Source organism: Elephas maximus, chromosome 13, assembly GCF_024166365.1.
Source record: "Elephas maximus indicus isolate mEleMax1 chromosome 13, mEleMax1 primary haplotype, whole genome shotgun sequence".
NCBI lineage: Eukaryota > Metazoa > Chordata > Mammalia > Proboscidea > Elephantidae > Elephas > Elephas maximus.
The window spans coordinates 50601856-50618217 of record NC_064831.1 but is presented as its reverse complement, the minus strand read 5'-3'; the positions used below and the strand labels follow the sequence as shown (position 1 = coordinate 50618217).

The window sequence follows — 16362 nt, the reverse complement described above, 5'->3', positions numbered from 1 at the left end:
AAATTTGAAAGACAGCTACCTGGTCAACCGGCTGCAAGGGATCCATTATTTGTGCCTATTCCAAAGAAAGGTGACCCAATAGAATGTGGAAATTATCAAACAGTATAGTTAATATCGCACACAAATAAACTTTTACTGAAGATCATTCAAAAAATGGTTGCAGCAATATATTGACAGGGTACTGCCAGAAATTCAAGCCAGATTCAGAAGAGGATATGGAATGAGGGATATCACTGCTGTCAGATGGATCTTGGGTGAGAGCAGAGAATACCAGAAAGATGTTTGTTGTTGTTGTTACGTGCCGTGGAGTGGGCTCTGACTCATAGTGACCCTGTGTACAATAGAATGAAACACTGCCCAGTTCTGCATCATCTGCCTGTGTTTTACTGACTGTGCAGAGGCATTAGACTGTGTGGATCATCCCAAATTATGGATAACGTTGCGAAGAATGGGAATTCCAGAGCACTTAATTATGCTTATGAGGACATAGACCAAGAGGCAACGGAACAAAACATGGGGATACCACATGGTTCAAAATTAGGAAAGATGTGCATCAGGGTTGTATGTTTTCACCGTATTATTCCATCTGTATGCTAAACAGATAATCCGAGAAGCTGGACTATATGAAGCAGAACGCAGCATCAGGATTGGAGGAAGACTTATTAACAACCTGCAATATGCAGATGACACAGACTTGCTTGCTGAAAGTGAAGAGGACTTGAAGCACATGCTGATGAAGATCAAGGGCTAGAGCCTTCAGTATGGGCTTTACCTCAACATAGATAAAGCAAAAATCCCCACACCTGGACTAATGAGCAACATCGTGATAAATGGAAAAAATATTGACATTGTCAAGAATCTCATTTTACTTGGATACACAAACAACGCCCATGGGAGCAGCTGTCAAGCAGTCAAAGAACGCATTAAACCAAAAAAAAAAAAAATAATGGTTTAATGCGTTCTTTGATTGCTTGATGAACAGATCTGCTGCAAAAGACCTATTTAAAATATTGAAAAGCAAAGATGTCACTTTGCGGACTAAGGTGCTCCTGACCCAGGCTATGGTATTTTCAGTCACCTCATATGCATGTGAAAGCTGGATGATGAATCAGGAAGACCTAAGAAGCATTGACGCCTTTGAATTATGGTGTTGGCGAAGAATATTGAATATATGTATACTGCCAGAAGAAAGAACAAATCTGGCTTGGAAGAAGTATAGCCAGAATGCTCCTTAGAAGGGAGGATGGCAAGACTTTGTCTCAAGTATTTGGGACATGTTATCAGAAGGGACCAATCCCTAGAGAAGGACATCATGCTTGGTAAAGTAGAGGATCAGCAAAAAAGAGGAAGACCCTTGAGGAGATGGACTGACACAGTGGCTTCACCAGTGGGCTCAAACATAGCAATGAATCTAAGGATGGTGCAGGACTGGGTAGTGTTTCGTTGTGTTGTACATAGGGTTGCTATGAGTCAGAACCTACTCTACGGCATCTAAGAACAACAATGTGTGTGTGTGGGTATAATTAGAAAGAATAGACACCAAACCTGACCAGTCTTTGGAGGATAGGATTATTATTTTAGAGAACTTTCACATTCTATATTTTCAGTTCTGTAATTGTCATAATAGTTTTATTGCCAGATTGTGTCATTTGTTAATGTTTTACAGGGCCTACTAGATGCAATACAGTAGAAGACAAAAATGAGTGAATTTCACATTTCAGTTAGATTATAGCTGTTAAATTCTATTGGTAAAGGTGTGGGCTCTGAAGTCAGGCAGGCTGGGTTTGAGTCTCAGGCTCTTACGTCTTACTTGGGTGGTTTTGGGTAAATTATTTTTCTCTCCAAGTCTCAATTTTCTTACCTCTAAAATGGGGGATAATAATGATAATACCTCCCTCATAGGGCTGTTGAGAAACAGGAGGAAACCCAAAGAAGTCTCTCAGAGCATACCTTACGCAGTAGTCGTACAACAAACGTTCACTCGTTACTATGAATGACGATGTGGTGATACTGGCCGAACAGATTTTTAAGATTTCAGACTATCACAATGTATAAGGGCTGTTACTGTCCCCTTTTACTACAACCCTCTTTACTTTCTCCAACATTTTTTTTTCTAGAATAATACAGAAACCCTGAACTGTCTCTATTTCAATTTTGGCAGGTTGTGAAGACTTTATTAGCTTTGTGTTTGAATTTGGAAAGAGTTTATGTTCTATGCACCTGACTGAAGATGAAATCGCATTATTTTCTGCATTTGTGCTGATGTCAGCAGGTGAGATAACCAAATAAAAATAAGATTGTTTTAAGATTATCCAGGTAAAGAATTTTTTTTTTTTTTTACCAAGTGCGTAACTTTTCATGACTACAGAGTATTTGTGGGGCTGCCAGAAGATACTGCCACCCTTATTAAACCTAATTTTAAGTTTTTGAAATAATGAATGATGATGATGGTGTTAATGATGGTGATATTGGCTAAACAGATTTTTCATTTAAGATTTCAAACTACTAAACCATAAAAGCCCACACATACATATACCCTTTTAAGAAGATCTTAATGCCTTTCAAATAAAATCTTGAGAAATAAGAATCAAATAAAACCTAGTCTAGAATTAACCTGTGGTAGAATTCTACAGGGGAAATATTAAACGATGCAGGAAGCATCAAAAGAAGATGGAAGGAATACACCGGGTCATTATACTGAAAGAAATTGGTCGACGTTCAACCATTTCAGGAGGTAACATCTGATCAGGAACCGATGGTACTGAAGGAAGAAGGCCAAGCTGCTCTGAAGGCATAGGCGAAAAACAAGCCTCCAGGAATTGACGGAATATCATTTGAAGATGTTTCAAGAAACGGATGCAGCTCTGTAAGTGCTCACTGGTCTATGCCAAGAAATTTGGAAGACAGCTACCTGGCCAGCTGACTGGAAGAGATCCATAGTTATGCCTGTTCCCAAGAAAGGTGATCCAACCAGATGAGGAAATTATCAAACAATATCGTTAATATCACATACAAGTAAAGGTTTGCTGAAGACCATTCAAAAGCGCCTGCAGTGGTATATCAACAGGGAACTGCCAGAAATTCAAGCCAGATTTAGAAGAGGGCATGGAACCAGGGATATTGTTGCTGATGTCAGATGGATCCTGGCTGAAAGCAGAGAATACCAGAAAGATGTTCACCTGTGTTTTATTGACTGTGCAAAGGTATTCCACTGTGTGGATCATAACAAATTATGAATAACATTGTGAAGAATGTGAATTCCAGAACACTTAATTGTGCTTATGAGGAACCTGTACACAGATCAAGAAGAGGCAGTCGTTCAAACAGAACAAGGGGATACTGCGTCGTTTAAAGTCAGGCAAGGTGTGTGTCAGGGTTGTATCCTTTCACCATACTTATTCAATCTGTATGCTGAGCAAATAATCCAAGAAGCTGGACTAGATGAAGAAGAACAGGGAATCAAGGTTGGAGGAAGATGCATTAACAACCTGCATTATGCAGATGATACAACCTTGCTTGCTGAAAGTGAAGAGGACTTGAAGCATCTACTGATGAAGATCAAGGACCACAGCCTTCAGTATGGATTACACCTTAACATAAAGAAAACAAAAATCCTCACAACTGGACCAATGAGCAACATCATGGTAAATGGAGAAAAGATTGAAATCTTCAAGGATTTCATTTTACCTGGATCCAGAATCAACACCCATGGAAGCAGCAGTCAAGGAATCAAGAGATGCATTGCATTGGGCAAATCTGCTGCAAAAGACCTCTTTAAAGTGTTGAAAAGCAAAGATGTCGCCTTGAAAACTAAGGTGCACCTGACCCAAGCCATGGTGTTTTCTATCGTCTCATATGCATGTGAAAGCTGGACAGTGAATAAGAAAGACCAAAGAACTGATGCCTTTGAATTATGGTGTTAGCAAAGAATATTGAATATACCATGGACTGCCAGAAGAATGAACAAATCTGTCTTAGAAGAAGTACAACCAGCATGCTCCTTAGAAGCAAGGATGGCAAGACTATGTCTCACATACTTTGGACATGTTATCAGGAGGGACCAGTCTGTGGAAAAGGCCATCATGCTTGGTAAAGTAGAGGGTCAGCAAAAAAGAGGAAGACCCTCAACAAGATACATTGACCCAGTGGCTGCAACAGTGGGCTCAAGGATAACAACGATTCTGAGGATGGCACAGGATCGGGCAGTGTTTCGTTCTGTTGTCCACAGGGTTGCTACGAGTGGGAACTGACTCAAAGGCACCTAAGAACAACAACAACAGGAAAACGTTGCCTTTCTTAATACCAATCTCTAAGATAAGATGTGGTTTTTAAGACACCTTGCTTTCCTCTTAAAATCTATTTGAGTGTCATCCACAAGTTTGTCTGAATTTAATCTATGTTTTCAACCAGTACTATCTCTTGGGGATAATCAGTTTTGCAAATTTCCTGTGTTCTATTTGGGATTCTTACAAATAAAAACTTTATCCTGAATTAACCATCCTTAAGTCATTTGAAATTCTCTTAGCATCTTTAGTTGCCTTGGATTATAAGGCAATTTTCATACTTGCCAGAAAAGTTTGCAGGATGACTGTATTTGATTCAGAAATGTAATTATCAGGAAGGCTCGAGGTGTCACAGTGGTTTCATTTGCACGTATACAGGTGTAACCTTAAACTAAAATGTCCGTCCTTTTCAAAGGGAAAGATCTTTCCTTCTTTTAAGCATCAGTAAAAATGGAAAGGTTTAATATCCTGTTTTATAACTGTCAGAGATCAGTTTCCACGCCTGTAGGAACACGTTTGGAAACGGTGGGACTGACCCATCAGTCTCTAAATAGGCCTTGTGCTATAATAATCTTTCTCTCAGAGTCAAAAGGAATGAAGTGTTTCAACACCGTGTTGCAGGAATACTAAGGAGTATCATTTTTCGTGTTTAGATCGCTCGTGGCTGCAGGAAAAGGTAAAAATTGAAAAGCTGCAACAGAAAATTCAGCTAGCACTTCAACACGTCCTACAGAAGAATCACCGAGAGGACGGAATACTAACAAAGGTGAGGGTTTCCATTTGGCATGGCCTCAGTTATCCATGGCACGGATCATGCTGCCCGCAGCCCTGGTTAGATGAAGAGGTGGTTCCCTTGACCAGCCTCCAAGAGTACCAGTAAGCCACAGGCCACTGAAAAGAAAGAAGTATCTCCATTGTGAATAATTCTCTTGTTCAGATTAAACTCATTATTCAGATTAAATTCTATTTATTATCATGGCTTACAAAGTATCTTACAATGCAGGGCAGTAGCAAAAAAAATTTTTTTTAATTTTTAGTGCATTCTGGAAACCCTCCTCTTATTCCATCAGAGTTGGGGACAAAGTAGAGTTAATGTCTGCCTTGATAGAGAAGGAACCTTTGAATTTAGAAGGGAGATGATACAAAGGGCTAAAAGAATTAACCAACTGTATACTTTGATATTAGTTCTGTTTCCATTAAAGTCATTAGCGATCAACAGTAAATACCTTCTATGCTTTCTTTCTCAACTTCTCATTACTACCCTGTATTCAAAGCATGATGATTCGTTTTTGCAAATTATTATCTTTCACAATAAAAATATAATTAGGATGTCTGTTTAAAATACGCTCGTATCCTTCAGTGGACATGCTAATGGTGTGTGTTTGGTCTTAGAAAAATCAGCCCTGTTCTTTCTTAGATTATTTTATGTGTTTTATTGTTTTTGTTTATTTGTTTTGTTTTCTCTTCATAGCTAGGTTAGAATGTTTAAGGACAGAAAGGGGAAACTGGGAGTTAATTACTCTCTTGTTTTCAGTTTTGTTAAATGAGAAATTGGGGAGGGAATGGGAAATGAAAGGGAAAAACTGTTAGGAGCGTCCCTCTCCTCTCTTCCTTGCCCCAGTACAGGTATTGCTGTTGTGGTGGTGTTTGTTGTGTGCCACCCAGTGTCTTCTGACTCACACAGACTCTATAGGACAGAGTAGAACTACCTCATAGGGTTTCCAAGGCTGTAATCTTTGCAGGAGCAGATCGCCAGGTCTTTCTTCCACCTGCAGAGCAGGCTGGTGGTTTAGAACCACCGACCTTCCAGTTAGCATTTGTAGCACTTAGCCACTGCACCACCAGGGCTCCTTAAGTGTACCATCAGGTTCTTTTCATTTTAGGGAGCCCCTAACCATGGACAAGATCTGGTGAGAACATTCCCTGGACAGGATTGTTTTGGGTTGAAATAATAAAGTGTTTTGCATTTGTATAGCGTTTTAAAGTTTGCAAAGTATTTTTTGCAAGTGTACTGTTATCTCAGCTGATAAATGATCAGTGCCGGGAGTTCAGTTCAGGCCTCTGACTCTATTTGTTTTTGTTTTTCCTTTTTTTTTCATTCAAGGCCTTTTGCTTAAACCCAAAATTGCTTTGTTACAGACAAAGCTCTTCACTGAGCAGAATCTTGTTGCCTTGGGGTTGACCAGTACTTGTTCTGTATGAACGGTGTAAGGGGTGCGGTCAACTGTGGTCTCATGCCCTCTCCACCCATGACTGCCCCCTCGTCCTCTTCTCTCTCACCAGATCTCTTTTCCTGAAGTGGTAGAGGGTAGGAAGGGAAGGATGGTAGAGCAGAAAGTACATTGGAATAGGGGGAGGCCACAAGAGATGTGGGTTCTTGTCTCGACTCTGCTACTAACAGGCTGTGCCAACTTTTGCTTACGAACATCTTTTCTTGTTATTATTCATCTTCAAAGTCATATTGAATGTATATCTGGTGTTCTATGACATGACTACATCAGCATTTATTTTTCCCAATACTCTATGATTAGATGTTTACGTTGGCATCAAGCATTTCACCAGGATAGACAGTGTTGTGAAGACCACCCAAATCCCCTGGTCCTTGCTTCTCATGCCTGTTTTCTCCTTTCACTTGCAGTTAATATGCAAGGTGTCTACGTTAAGAGCCTTATGTGGACGACATACAGAAAAGCTAATGGCGTTTAAAGCAATATACCCAGACATTGTGCGACTTCATTTTCCTCCATTATACAAGGAGTTGTTCACTTCAGAATTTGAGCCAGCGATGCAAATTGATGGGTAAATGTATGACCCAAGCACTTCTAGAATGTCCGAAGTACAAACATGAAAAACGAACAAACAAAAATTAACCAAGACACTTGATATGGCCCTGCAGAGACCTGGCGCGCCAACACACTGCACATCTCTTGGTGATCGGTGTCAGGCAAAGGAGGGGGAACAATGAAAACGAATAAAAGTTGAACTTGTTTTTCTCATGCATATGATTTCCATTATGCCTACAGATATGGACCCTTTTTCTGTCTCAACTTCTTGATCGTTGACCTCTGTTCACACAGAAGGAGGGTACTAAAGTCGGAGGATTTCCTTTCCTGGTAGCTCACTGCTCACAAACTCTCTCCAGCATCATCAACCCATCAGTAACAACAGAGAGTCCAGCAATAATCGGTGGCTGGTGTGCATAGCGGAGGTTGCAGCATTACTTTGCACAACTTGCTCTTTGTTTCATGAAGGAAGATTTTTTTTGTTTGTTTTTTGTTTTGTTTTGTTTTTTTCACCGATTATTGCCAGTCGGCAGGACGGCGTGAAAGGGGTCCATAGCACTAGCCACAATAGCATTATAATATATTACAGGGTAAATGGGCATGAAGACCTATATATAGCTAAAAGAGATATTGTTTATATATTGTTTTAATTAATATAAAATGTAGTTACTGGTGTAGCTTTTCCTGTTGAACTGATAAGGCACTTTCATTTTGCACCTTTTTCTTTAAATTAAATACTAGCGTGTTCACTGCCGTGTCGCATGGGCACTGGAAACACACGTGTAACTGAGAAGGCTCGGAAGGTACGTCGGGAGGTGTTTATGCTGCTGTTTACAGAATTTCTTCTAAAAGACTGGCTGGTCATATCTAGAAATCACGACGTTAAATATTTTCTCTTTTTTTAACACATGAATTTGGAATTAGACACGGAACGCTCCCTAAATTATACTTTGCTTCCTGGTAAGTTTCAGGGTAGATGTGTTTATGCTTCATACAAAGTTGAATGTTCGATGGGTGTTGTGGATTTATGGTATCATGCACTTTTTAAAAAAAAATTAAGTAAAAAAGCTTTTTTAAATGCCACCCTGTGGAGGCGGGGGAGGGAAGGCTTATTTGACACAATTCAGTCTTTAAATGGAGTCAGTCTCAACTTAGAATCGTTATGCTTTGAGAACAAATCGATAACGAGAATATTGATTGAAATCTAGATTTTATTTTAAGAAGGACCCAAAGATTCTATCTGGAGCAAACGCCCACTGCACTTACGAGGACCTGAAGCATGTACTTCGTGAATGTTTGTGTTTTGGAAACCTTAAGAGTTTATCCCAGAGTGAACTGATTGAAGAGTCACTGTCCCCCAAGATTACAGTTCTGGAATATTGCTCTCGGTCTTGTGTAGACAACGGCTTGGAGAGTGAGGGAGGCGTACCATGTTGAACCAGTGTCTCTTATTTAAGTAGTAAATATTTTCAGCCTTTAAAGTGAAGTCAATGCTAGCTGCAAACATTTACTCTCGTATTTATCTTCACTAGAAAACTGTGGATTGTAATTTATTTTATTAAATATTTAGAAGATTGGCTTTTGTGTGCAGGTGAGACACAGTGATTTGTTTTAGTTTAGTTTTGTTTAGTTTTGAATAATCCCCAGTGGGGTGGGGAGAGGAACAGTCTACTATACAAGTGTGCATGTTTGAAAAACAGGGGGACCTTTTGGGAACCTAGGCATTTTGATCATGATATTAGTCACACGTGTGGGATTCACGCTTCTGGTCTGACATCCACGGCCATGTGTGTACATGTTTGTAAAGAAAGAAAACATCTTCCCATGGCATGAAGGTAGGAGTTTCCGAGCAGCCCTTTACAGCCCGGAAACTGTCTCCTCTGCCAACTTAGATCCTTCCTGAATTTTCCCAGGAATTCGGCTCCTGATGCCATGTGGATCACCAGCTTGGGTTTCCCAGGACCCTTCACTGTTTTTAACTCTACTGACTTGTTTCAAGAGGGACTTGGACAAGAGGAAGGGATTATTTACACAGAAGTATGTATGAAGCCTAAATAACATCTAAAATTTTTTCCCCAAAAATATAGCAAGAGTTTAACCATAAATAGAAGATGAGAGTAATATTTACTTAAATTCCTTACAGACATATAAAACTTTATGTGTTTATATAGAGAGGTTAAGTGTCAGCATATAGTATTTATATTGGGGCAAGAAGGGTTAAGTCAAATTTTTTAAATTTAAGCATAGTTCCTTTAAAGATCAATAGTATTTATACTCTAAAAAGAATACCAAGCTTAGTTATTTATTTGTCCATTTTATTCTCTCCTTGGTCCTTTGGGGGAAAAGGGTGTTTGGCTTGGGTGGAGGGGGGAGTTGTTTGGTTTGGTTTTTGGTCATTCCAATTCACTAAAATTGGGGATGGTGTTATGAAAGTACATTAACTTCTTTTTAACCAAAGCTTTCTGAATATGACCAGCCTCAGGTGCTAGCGCATTAAAGAGCAACTAAACCTAATTTCAGTGTCCGTGTGAGATGATAAGAGCTAATTGAACTTCTCCAAGGGTGAGAGAGAACTTAATGTTGAACTTAAACTCCTTTTCCAGATAGGATTTTGCATGTACCTAATGCAAAAAAAAAAAAGATGCTCCAATCTCAGTAATGGTCACTTCCTGTGACCTTATTTTTATGGTAAACGAGATATAGTAATGTGATGCTGCTGCTTGGTCTTTCTGAGAGGAGAGCAGGGCATAGCATCCAAGAGCAGGGGATACCGACTGTTTAGGGACCGAATAGAGAGACGGGCTCAGTGAGATGAGGGAAGAGCTATTACCTGGATCTAAGTTGGGATCTGAAGTTAAACAATAAATTTAGTCGAAAAGGAAAAAAATAGAGCCCTGAAAAGAATGGGAAGACCTCGCATTTTTTCTTCCCTAGTATAGAAACACCTGTGTGATAACACAAACTAGTTGGTGGTACCAGAACAGTTATTCTTAGTAGTATTTACAACTAAAGTTTCCTAAACGCAAATGTCCAATAGTCTTTTAAGGATTGGAGCCATGTCATTGTCATTTTGGCTGCTATAATGCATTTTATACAATTTTTTTACATAGGGTAAATAAGGCTTTGGTAGAAAGCCTGATACCTTCTGTTACAATGGTGTCCAAAGGTAGTACTGCATTGTGAAAAAACTGGCCTTGATCACAGTGAAGACAAAAGTGCAGATGAAAGTGCTGTTTTGGACAGTTTGTAAATTGCATTAAAGCTACGGATTTTTTTTTTTAAGTGTTCGGCATCCTAATTTACGTTAAAGCTATGGATTTGTTTTAAGTCTTCGGCATTCTAGTTCACCCTTCCTAATTCAAGGAAAACGTGACTTATGACACTGCTTCTAAGTTTGGTTGTTCTTTATGGTGTGGATAGTCAGATCTCTGTGAGCGTGTGGGCCGGGGTGGTGGGGTCAGGTGAGGAGCGAGCGTGTGTGTGTGCGTGTGTGTGTGGTGTGTGTGTGTGTGTACATATGACGTGCACGCGTCAGACTGCTTCTAGGCTACTAAGTGTCAGTGGAAAAGAAAATGTATTCAAAATACTTAAATCAAAACTAGAAGATGGGGGAAAAAAAGATTTATTCTATACAAAGCCTTGTCTGGACCACTTTAGAGAGACTTCTATTTTTTTAACCCTTCTATAAATATTTGATGGCACTTGAAATATTCCTGCAATAAAATGTGATTTGTGTAAAGAAAAAAAAAAAGATTTTGTAATGTGAAACAATGAAAGAAAGTAATGTAATTTTCTAAAAAAAAAAATACAAACAAAACAAACTTTGTATTATTTTCTTGATGGAATTTGTCTATCTGTCTTTGGAAAACTTTTTATTTCATTGAATGTGCCATAGTAGAAATACGTGTTTTTAGTTGTAGACTAAGGAATAGATGTTTGTGTTCCGACATTCCAAAATGCAAAGCAACCTAGTAGACTCTTTAGCGGAAAGGTCGAAGCAGTCCGTGAGCTTCTCTTGTTGCTTTTTTGCACACGTTCTTCATTCCTCTCTAGTGCAATATGTACATAGAGCACTCGCGGGTGTACCTTGATCCCTCAGGGAAAAAAATACATATTTGTACAGTTTTTTTGTTTTTGTTTTGTTTTTTGCCTTTTTGTTTTTGGCTAAGGAATGTCGACTGAATCACTTGTTATTGTTGAGGGGCAGCCAGATAATAATCCTAAAGCCACTGTTTCCAACAGCGATGGTTGAAATCATCTGTCCTTCCAGTGCTATTATTTTAAGGTAATAATAATAAAAAGTTATTTTCTGACAGTTCTTTGTGCTGATTGGTGGAAAAAAAAAGGGTAAATAAGCACCTTATGATTTGACTTACTGTGAATGACAATCCATCTTGACATCAACAATAGCGGCCCTATCATTTTGGAGTAGGGGTTAAGAGTCAGAAACAATGTGCTCAGGGATCTTCTAAAACTCTTAAAACAGGGTGGCCAGTACTACTGGGGCAAATTGTGTTTTTCTTGTTAATAAGAATGATAATAATACTATCCCTCCAAGGCACAAGTGAACTGTGTAGACCTGCATGTGTGTATGTGTGTAAACTCTTCGCTGTGCCTCATTTTGTTGAGTTCAAAACTTAATGTACTATTTGGTCTTGTGTACTTAAAAACACTGGAAAACTTCCAAAGCAGTACAGTTACACCAGTGTGCTCAAAAGAGACGTTCATATATAATGTACTGACAAGGAACATCATTCAAAGTGCAGTCCTGCATGCTCCATTTACCATTCTCTAATAACTAAAATATTCATGTGGAATATATTTATAGCATTATACATCAAAAGCTATTTCAAATTCTACGTACTATGGATAAGAAGCTTTTAAAAACCAGTGACCAGATGAGAGACCTCCCTATGAGTGCAGTGAGAGATGTAAAAGATGAAACAAGTTTAAAAAAAAAAAAAAAGCCAGCAAATACTATTGTTTTCATTGTATCCTCTTGTAGAAACAAGCCAAAATACCCCATTATGTAAAACAATTCTCCTACTTCCACATTTGTAGTTTATATCTGTTAAATTAATACAAGCGCTGGTGTTGAAGAACAAAACTAAGCCTGCCTACACAGCAGTGACTGGAGTCAGCTTTTAGGGTGACAATTTACATTTTTGAGATACAGTCCTGTTCTCGTATTCCCATATATTACTTTCCATAATGTCAGTCAACCTCAATGTAATGGTTGGCTTTGATTCTTCCACATCTGAAATACATATTCAGAAGAAGTGTTACATATTTTCTTACTACTGTAGGAGAGGCATAGTTTGGGAAAACTCTGTGTCTTACAGATCAAAAAGGTACCTTCACCTTGTTGTTTTTTATAATAATATATAGAAAATGGCAGGTATATATATACATACATACACATATATGCAGGTTATTGAGGCTTTTACATGTTATATCATGTCACTTCTTGTAAAAATATGATACAATAGAACAACTTTATACTGTGTTATACTATGGATCAAATTATGTGCCCAGAAATGCACTTGTAACAGTAGTAAATCTTGATCTGTTACTATGGTCCCCGACACAGGTCTTCATCTGAACCCCAAACACTAGTATTATAAAGAAGTTCTACTGGCTTTGAGGAAAGAAACTTTCTATTGTCTGTTTTTAAAGAGGTGAAAAGGCTGACTAGCAGTGTCTCTGCAAAGCAATTGGTTTCATTTCCGGGTCTGTCTGTTCCTTTGTGTGTGTTTCGTATGTTTAGAACGTTTAGAACATCGGTTCTGTCAGGCTCTCAGAATGATTTTAAAAGTAACCCAGAAGCCTGGCTTCATCCCAAGCAACCATCCTCGATGGGGGATCTCCGTGTTAACCAGACCCTCAGAACTTAGAGCAATAAATACATTCAGTCATTTACTTATAAACGGATGACGGAATCTTCAAATAGAAACCACCCTTCTCCAGCGATGCAACATAACATGGAGGCTTGTACTGAGAAAGTGAATATGAGTATTTTACAGAGATGCCTAGGGCATCTGTGTGTGCTGTTTACATTGAGTGTGCTTTGGCACTCTAGCAGACCCCATTTCCTTTTCTTCTAAGAACTAAAGAAAGATAGCTTGCCATTAGCTTTGACATACTGCACATGGCCATCACATTGTTCTCTTCAGTGTGTGTGGTTCCTGTCTCACTCATTCTTACTTTGATGTGAATGATACTATTCCTAGGAACATGATTACCATTGAACAGATCGCATGTGTGAATGCAGACAGTTCTTGAGCAATATCGTGAATATGAGTTCACAAAAAAATTCGTATGTACTGTACACATCTTCCTGAATCCAAATGTCTCTTCTTATCCATAATGGTTTGAAATCTCACATAAAACAGTGGTAACTTTTTAAACATTAGGACATTAGCTGGCTGCTTCTTTAAATGTTCCTGTAGTGTCTGCCTGCTCCTTTTGTGGAGACCTGTTTTTGTATTGGATGTTTGGGCCAATGGGAGGCTTCAAGCTACAACATATTTTCCCAATTTAAATATATTTAACATACGACAAACCCCAGACAAGGCTTTTAATATGTATAAAGAACTGCAGTGTTAGGTGGTTTATTTGCAAACCGTTTTCAATGTTGTCCATTTTTATGGCACCTTTAACAATATTCTTGTTTCCAAAGTACAAAGAAAAAAAAAAATAGGTAAATAATCTAGCCATAACTGAATGTCAAGCAATAAAACAAACGACTTTTGTGCATAGATTTAAAAAAAAATACAAATTTTAGACATCTGCATGTAAATGCAATCTCTTGTTTACTGCTTTCTTCAACTTGAGCAATTGATTCCTTATTTACTGTTAACTTAAGAACTTGTAATGGCCTGTAAACATTTTCTCTCTTACTCTTCTTTCAAATTTACCTTTGTCCCGGCTTTTGAGTCATACTATTTAATGTCGTTCTGCACACCTCTATACAGTTAACTTTTTGGCTTTCATTCTGTATAGATAAGAAAATGTTATATTAAACAGCCTACTCAGTGCAAATATTTATCTGTTTAATCAAATACCACAATATGCTGTATAATACCGGTTTTACTATATAATCTATTTTAGACATAGCTGTTTAGAACTAGAGTGTGCTATTTTTGTGTTTTTCTGATGTGTGGTGCTAGATAAGTTACTTTTGTGAACAACAACAAAAAATCCCTTTTATTCCTAGACAATACCACCTTTGGGTCTTGTTAATTTCACTGAGTATAACTATATATTTGTATATATATATACATATAAATATATATATATATACCTACCTGTGCCCAACTAGCAGCTGTATCAGAGTGCTGGATTTGGGACATGCTTTCCTCTTTAAGTACGTAATATCATTATATAAATTATTCTACAGTGTATTTAATTAGGATAAAATTACTTCCTTAGTATTGATATTTGACATCTAGAGGGTGAATTTGTTTATAAATATGGATATATGAAAACTTATTATCGGTTACTTTATGTTTGCTACTTGGCTTCATGCCATATCTCCTGAGCTGAAAAATAATTTGCCAGGCCTTCAAGATGCTAAAGAAACACTCTAGTTGAATGGAGTTAATACTTTTTTTTTTCCTTACTAAGGAATAATATTATTGGCGCCTGACAGAATTGTGTGCTTCGCTCCTATTGTGGCTAGTGGGCATTTGTATCAAATATCTTTGGTGGCTTGATGCCGGAACCAACCTTTACCTTCCCACCTAAGTCATGAGAATTACAGAGACATCCATTGACTATCAAGCAAATTCAACCAGAGATGTCCTGCTTTAATATGACCTCAACCGGTTCCATGAACTGAGTGAAGGACTTTTATTTGAAAAGTCATTTAACTGTGACCTTAATTGAACTCTTTAATCTATTCTCCCAAGACCTATTGGCATTCTTAAAAATCCAAGTATATCAAATATCTAACTAAGGATGTAGTTAACCTTATTAAATATTGATTAGAATTGTTCCGTAATATTACTGAATTTGTAAGATCTTTAGCAAAGATTTTTGAGCAATTTATAAATTTAGAGCAAATGTTTCTGTTTACTGCACTTTTTGTAATTGAAGGTGATAAATTCCCAAGCCATGATTGTTGGCTTCCATGCCCTGGGTATTTACCCACGATTCTAGACATTTTCCATTTTTATGGAAGGGTTATTGGTACCTTAAGGATAAACTCAATCATGTGTGGTTCAGAAGACCTAATGCTAACAGTAAACCTTCTTAGGTGAATTGGCTAAAGTTTAGGGAGAAATCTCTTTGAATACAAATCACGTCATTCCTTACGGCTTTGCTTAGAAAGGGGTTGAAACCTTTAAAAAAAAAAAAAAAACCTTCATTTAGTATCCTATGCCTCCAGAGGGTGGAGATTGTTATCTCTTGGGGCCTGTACTATGGCCCGCACAGGTCAGCATTTGTTAAATGTCCATTGGCACAGTGGCTGCAAGGATGGGCTCAACCACTGCCACGATCGTGAGGATGATACAGAGCCAGGCAGTGTTTCGTTCCATTGTATATAGGGTAGCCGGGAGTCAGAAGCGACTCGACGACACCTAGCAACAATTGACAACAAGTGTGCCCCTATTAAAACTTTTTTTCCTGGGTTGGTAAATTTGTAAAGTATGCCAAGCCTTATGGTAACCAGTTTCTTCTACAACCAAGTACTAAAGCCACGTTTAAAAAGACCACATGAAATGCTGATTCTAATTGTGTGTAGGTCTTAAGGATTAAGCACACAACGTTCACAAAAACTCTGTGAGTAACAAACTCAGCCTTCTGTAAATATACATGCAAGTTTGGAAACAGTAATACTGTACCTATAAATATATGCTGTCTGTTTTGTGTACAGTATGTAAAAACTCCTTTTCTGCCACACTAAAAATGCAAGCCATTTATGGGAATCCTGAAAATAGTATTGTACTAAAACTTTGCTAATGATCCTTATTAGAGGGCCATCCAACTTTTCACTTACATTGGGTTTTTCTTTTCAATTCACTCTTACAGTAGTCTGCTTATTTCCAGCTGTTTGTTGTTTTACTGAGTCCTGACTTTAAAAAAAAAAAAAATATTTTGATTCATTTTGTAAATACAAGCTGTAAAAAAAAAGAGAGATTTAATGTTGTCTTTTAAATACTCCGATTTTCATTCTAATATGAATGTTGTTATATTGTACTTAGAAACTGTACCTTTAATATTACATTACCTTTATTAAAAGTGCATCGAACACATCGATTTTAGATGTGCTTTATGTACTGGTATCCTATAAT

General features: G+C 37.9%; 1 protein-coding gene across 5 annotated transcripts in view; it reads left to right on the top strand.

The window, feature by feature from the left end:
• RORA (RAR related orphan receptor A) overlaps positions 1-16362 on the top strand; it is an 830757-nt gene extending 814395 nt beyond the window's left edge. For 3 of the 5 annotated variants that reach the window (XM_049905185.1, XM_049905186.1, XM_049905188.1), the window contains 3 exons: positions 2162-2272; positions 4937-5049; positions 6922-16361. In XM_049905185.1, coding sequence (XP_049761142.1) covers positions 2162-2272; positions 4937-5049; positions 6922-7086 — 389 coding nt within the window. In that variant the 3' untranslated portion in view covers positions 7087-16361. Of the gene's footprint in view, positions 1-2161; positions 2273-4936; positions 5050-6921 lie in introns of all 5 variants that reach the window. The other 2 variants (XM_049905189.1, XM_049905187.1) reach the window with 2 other exon arrangements.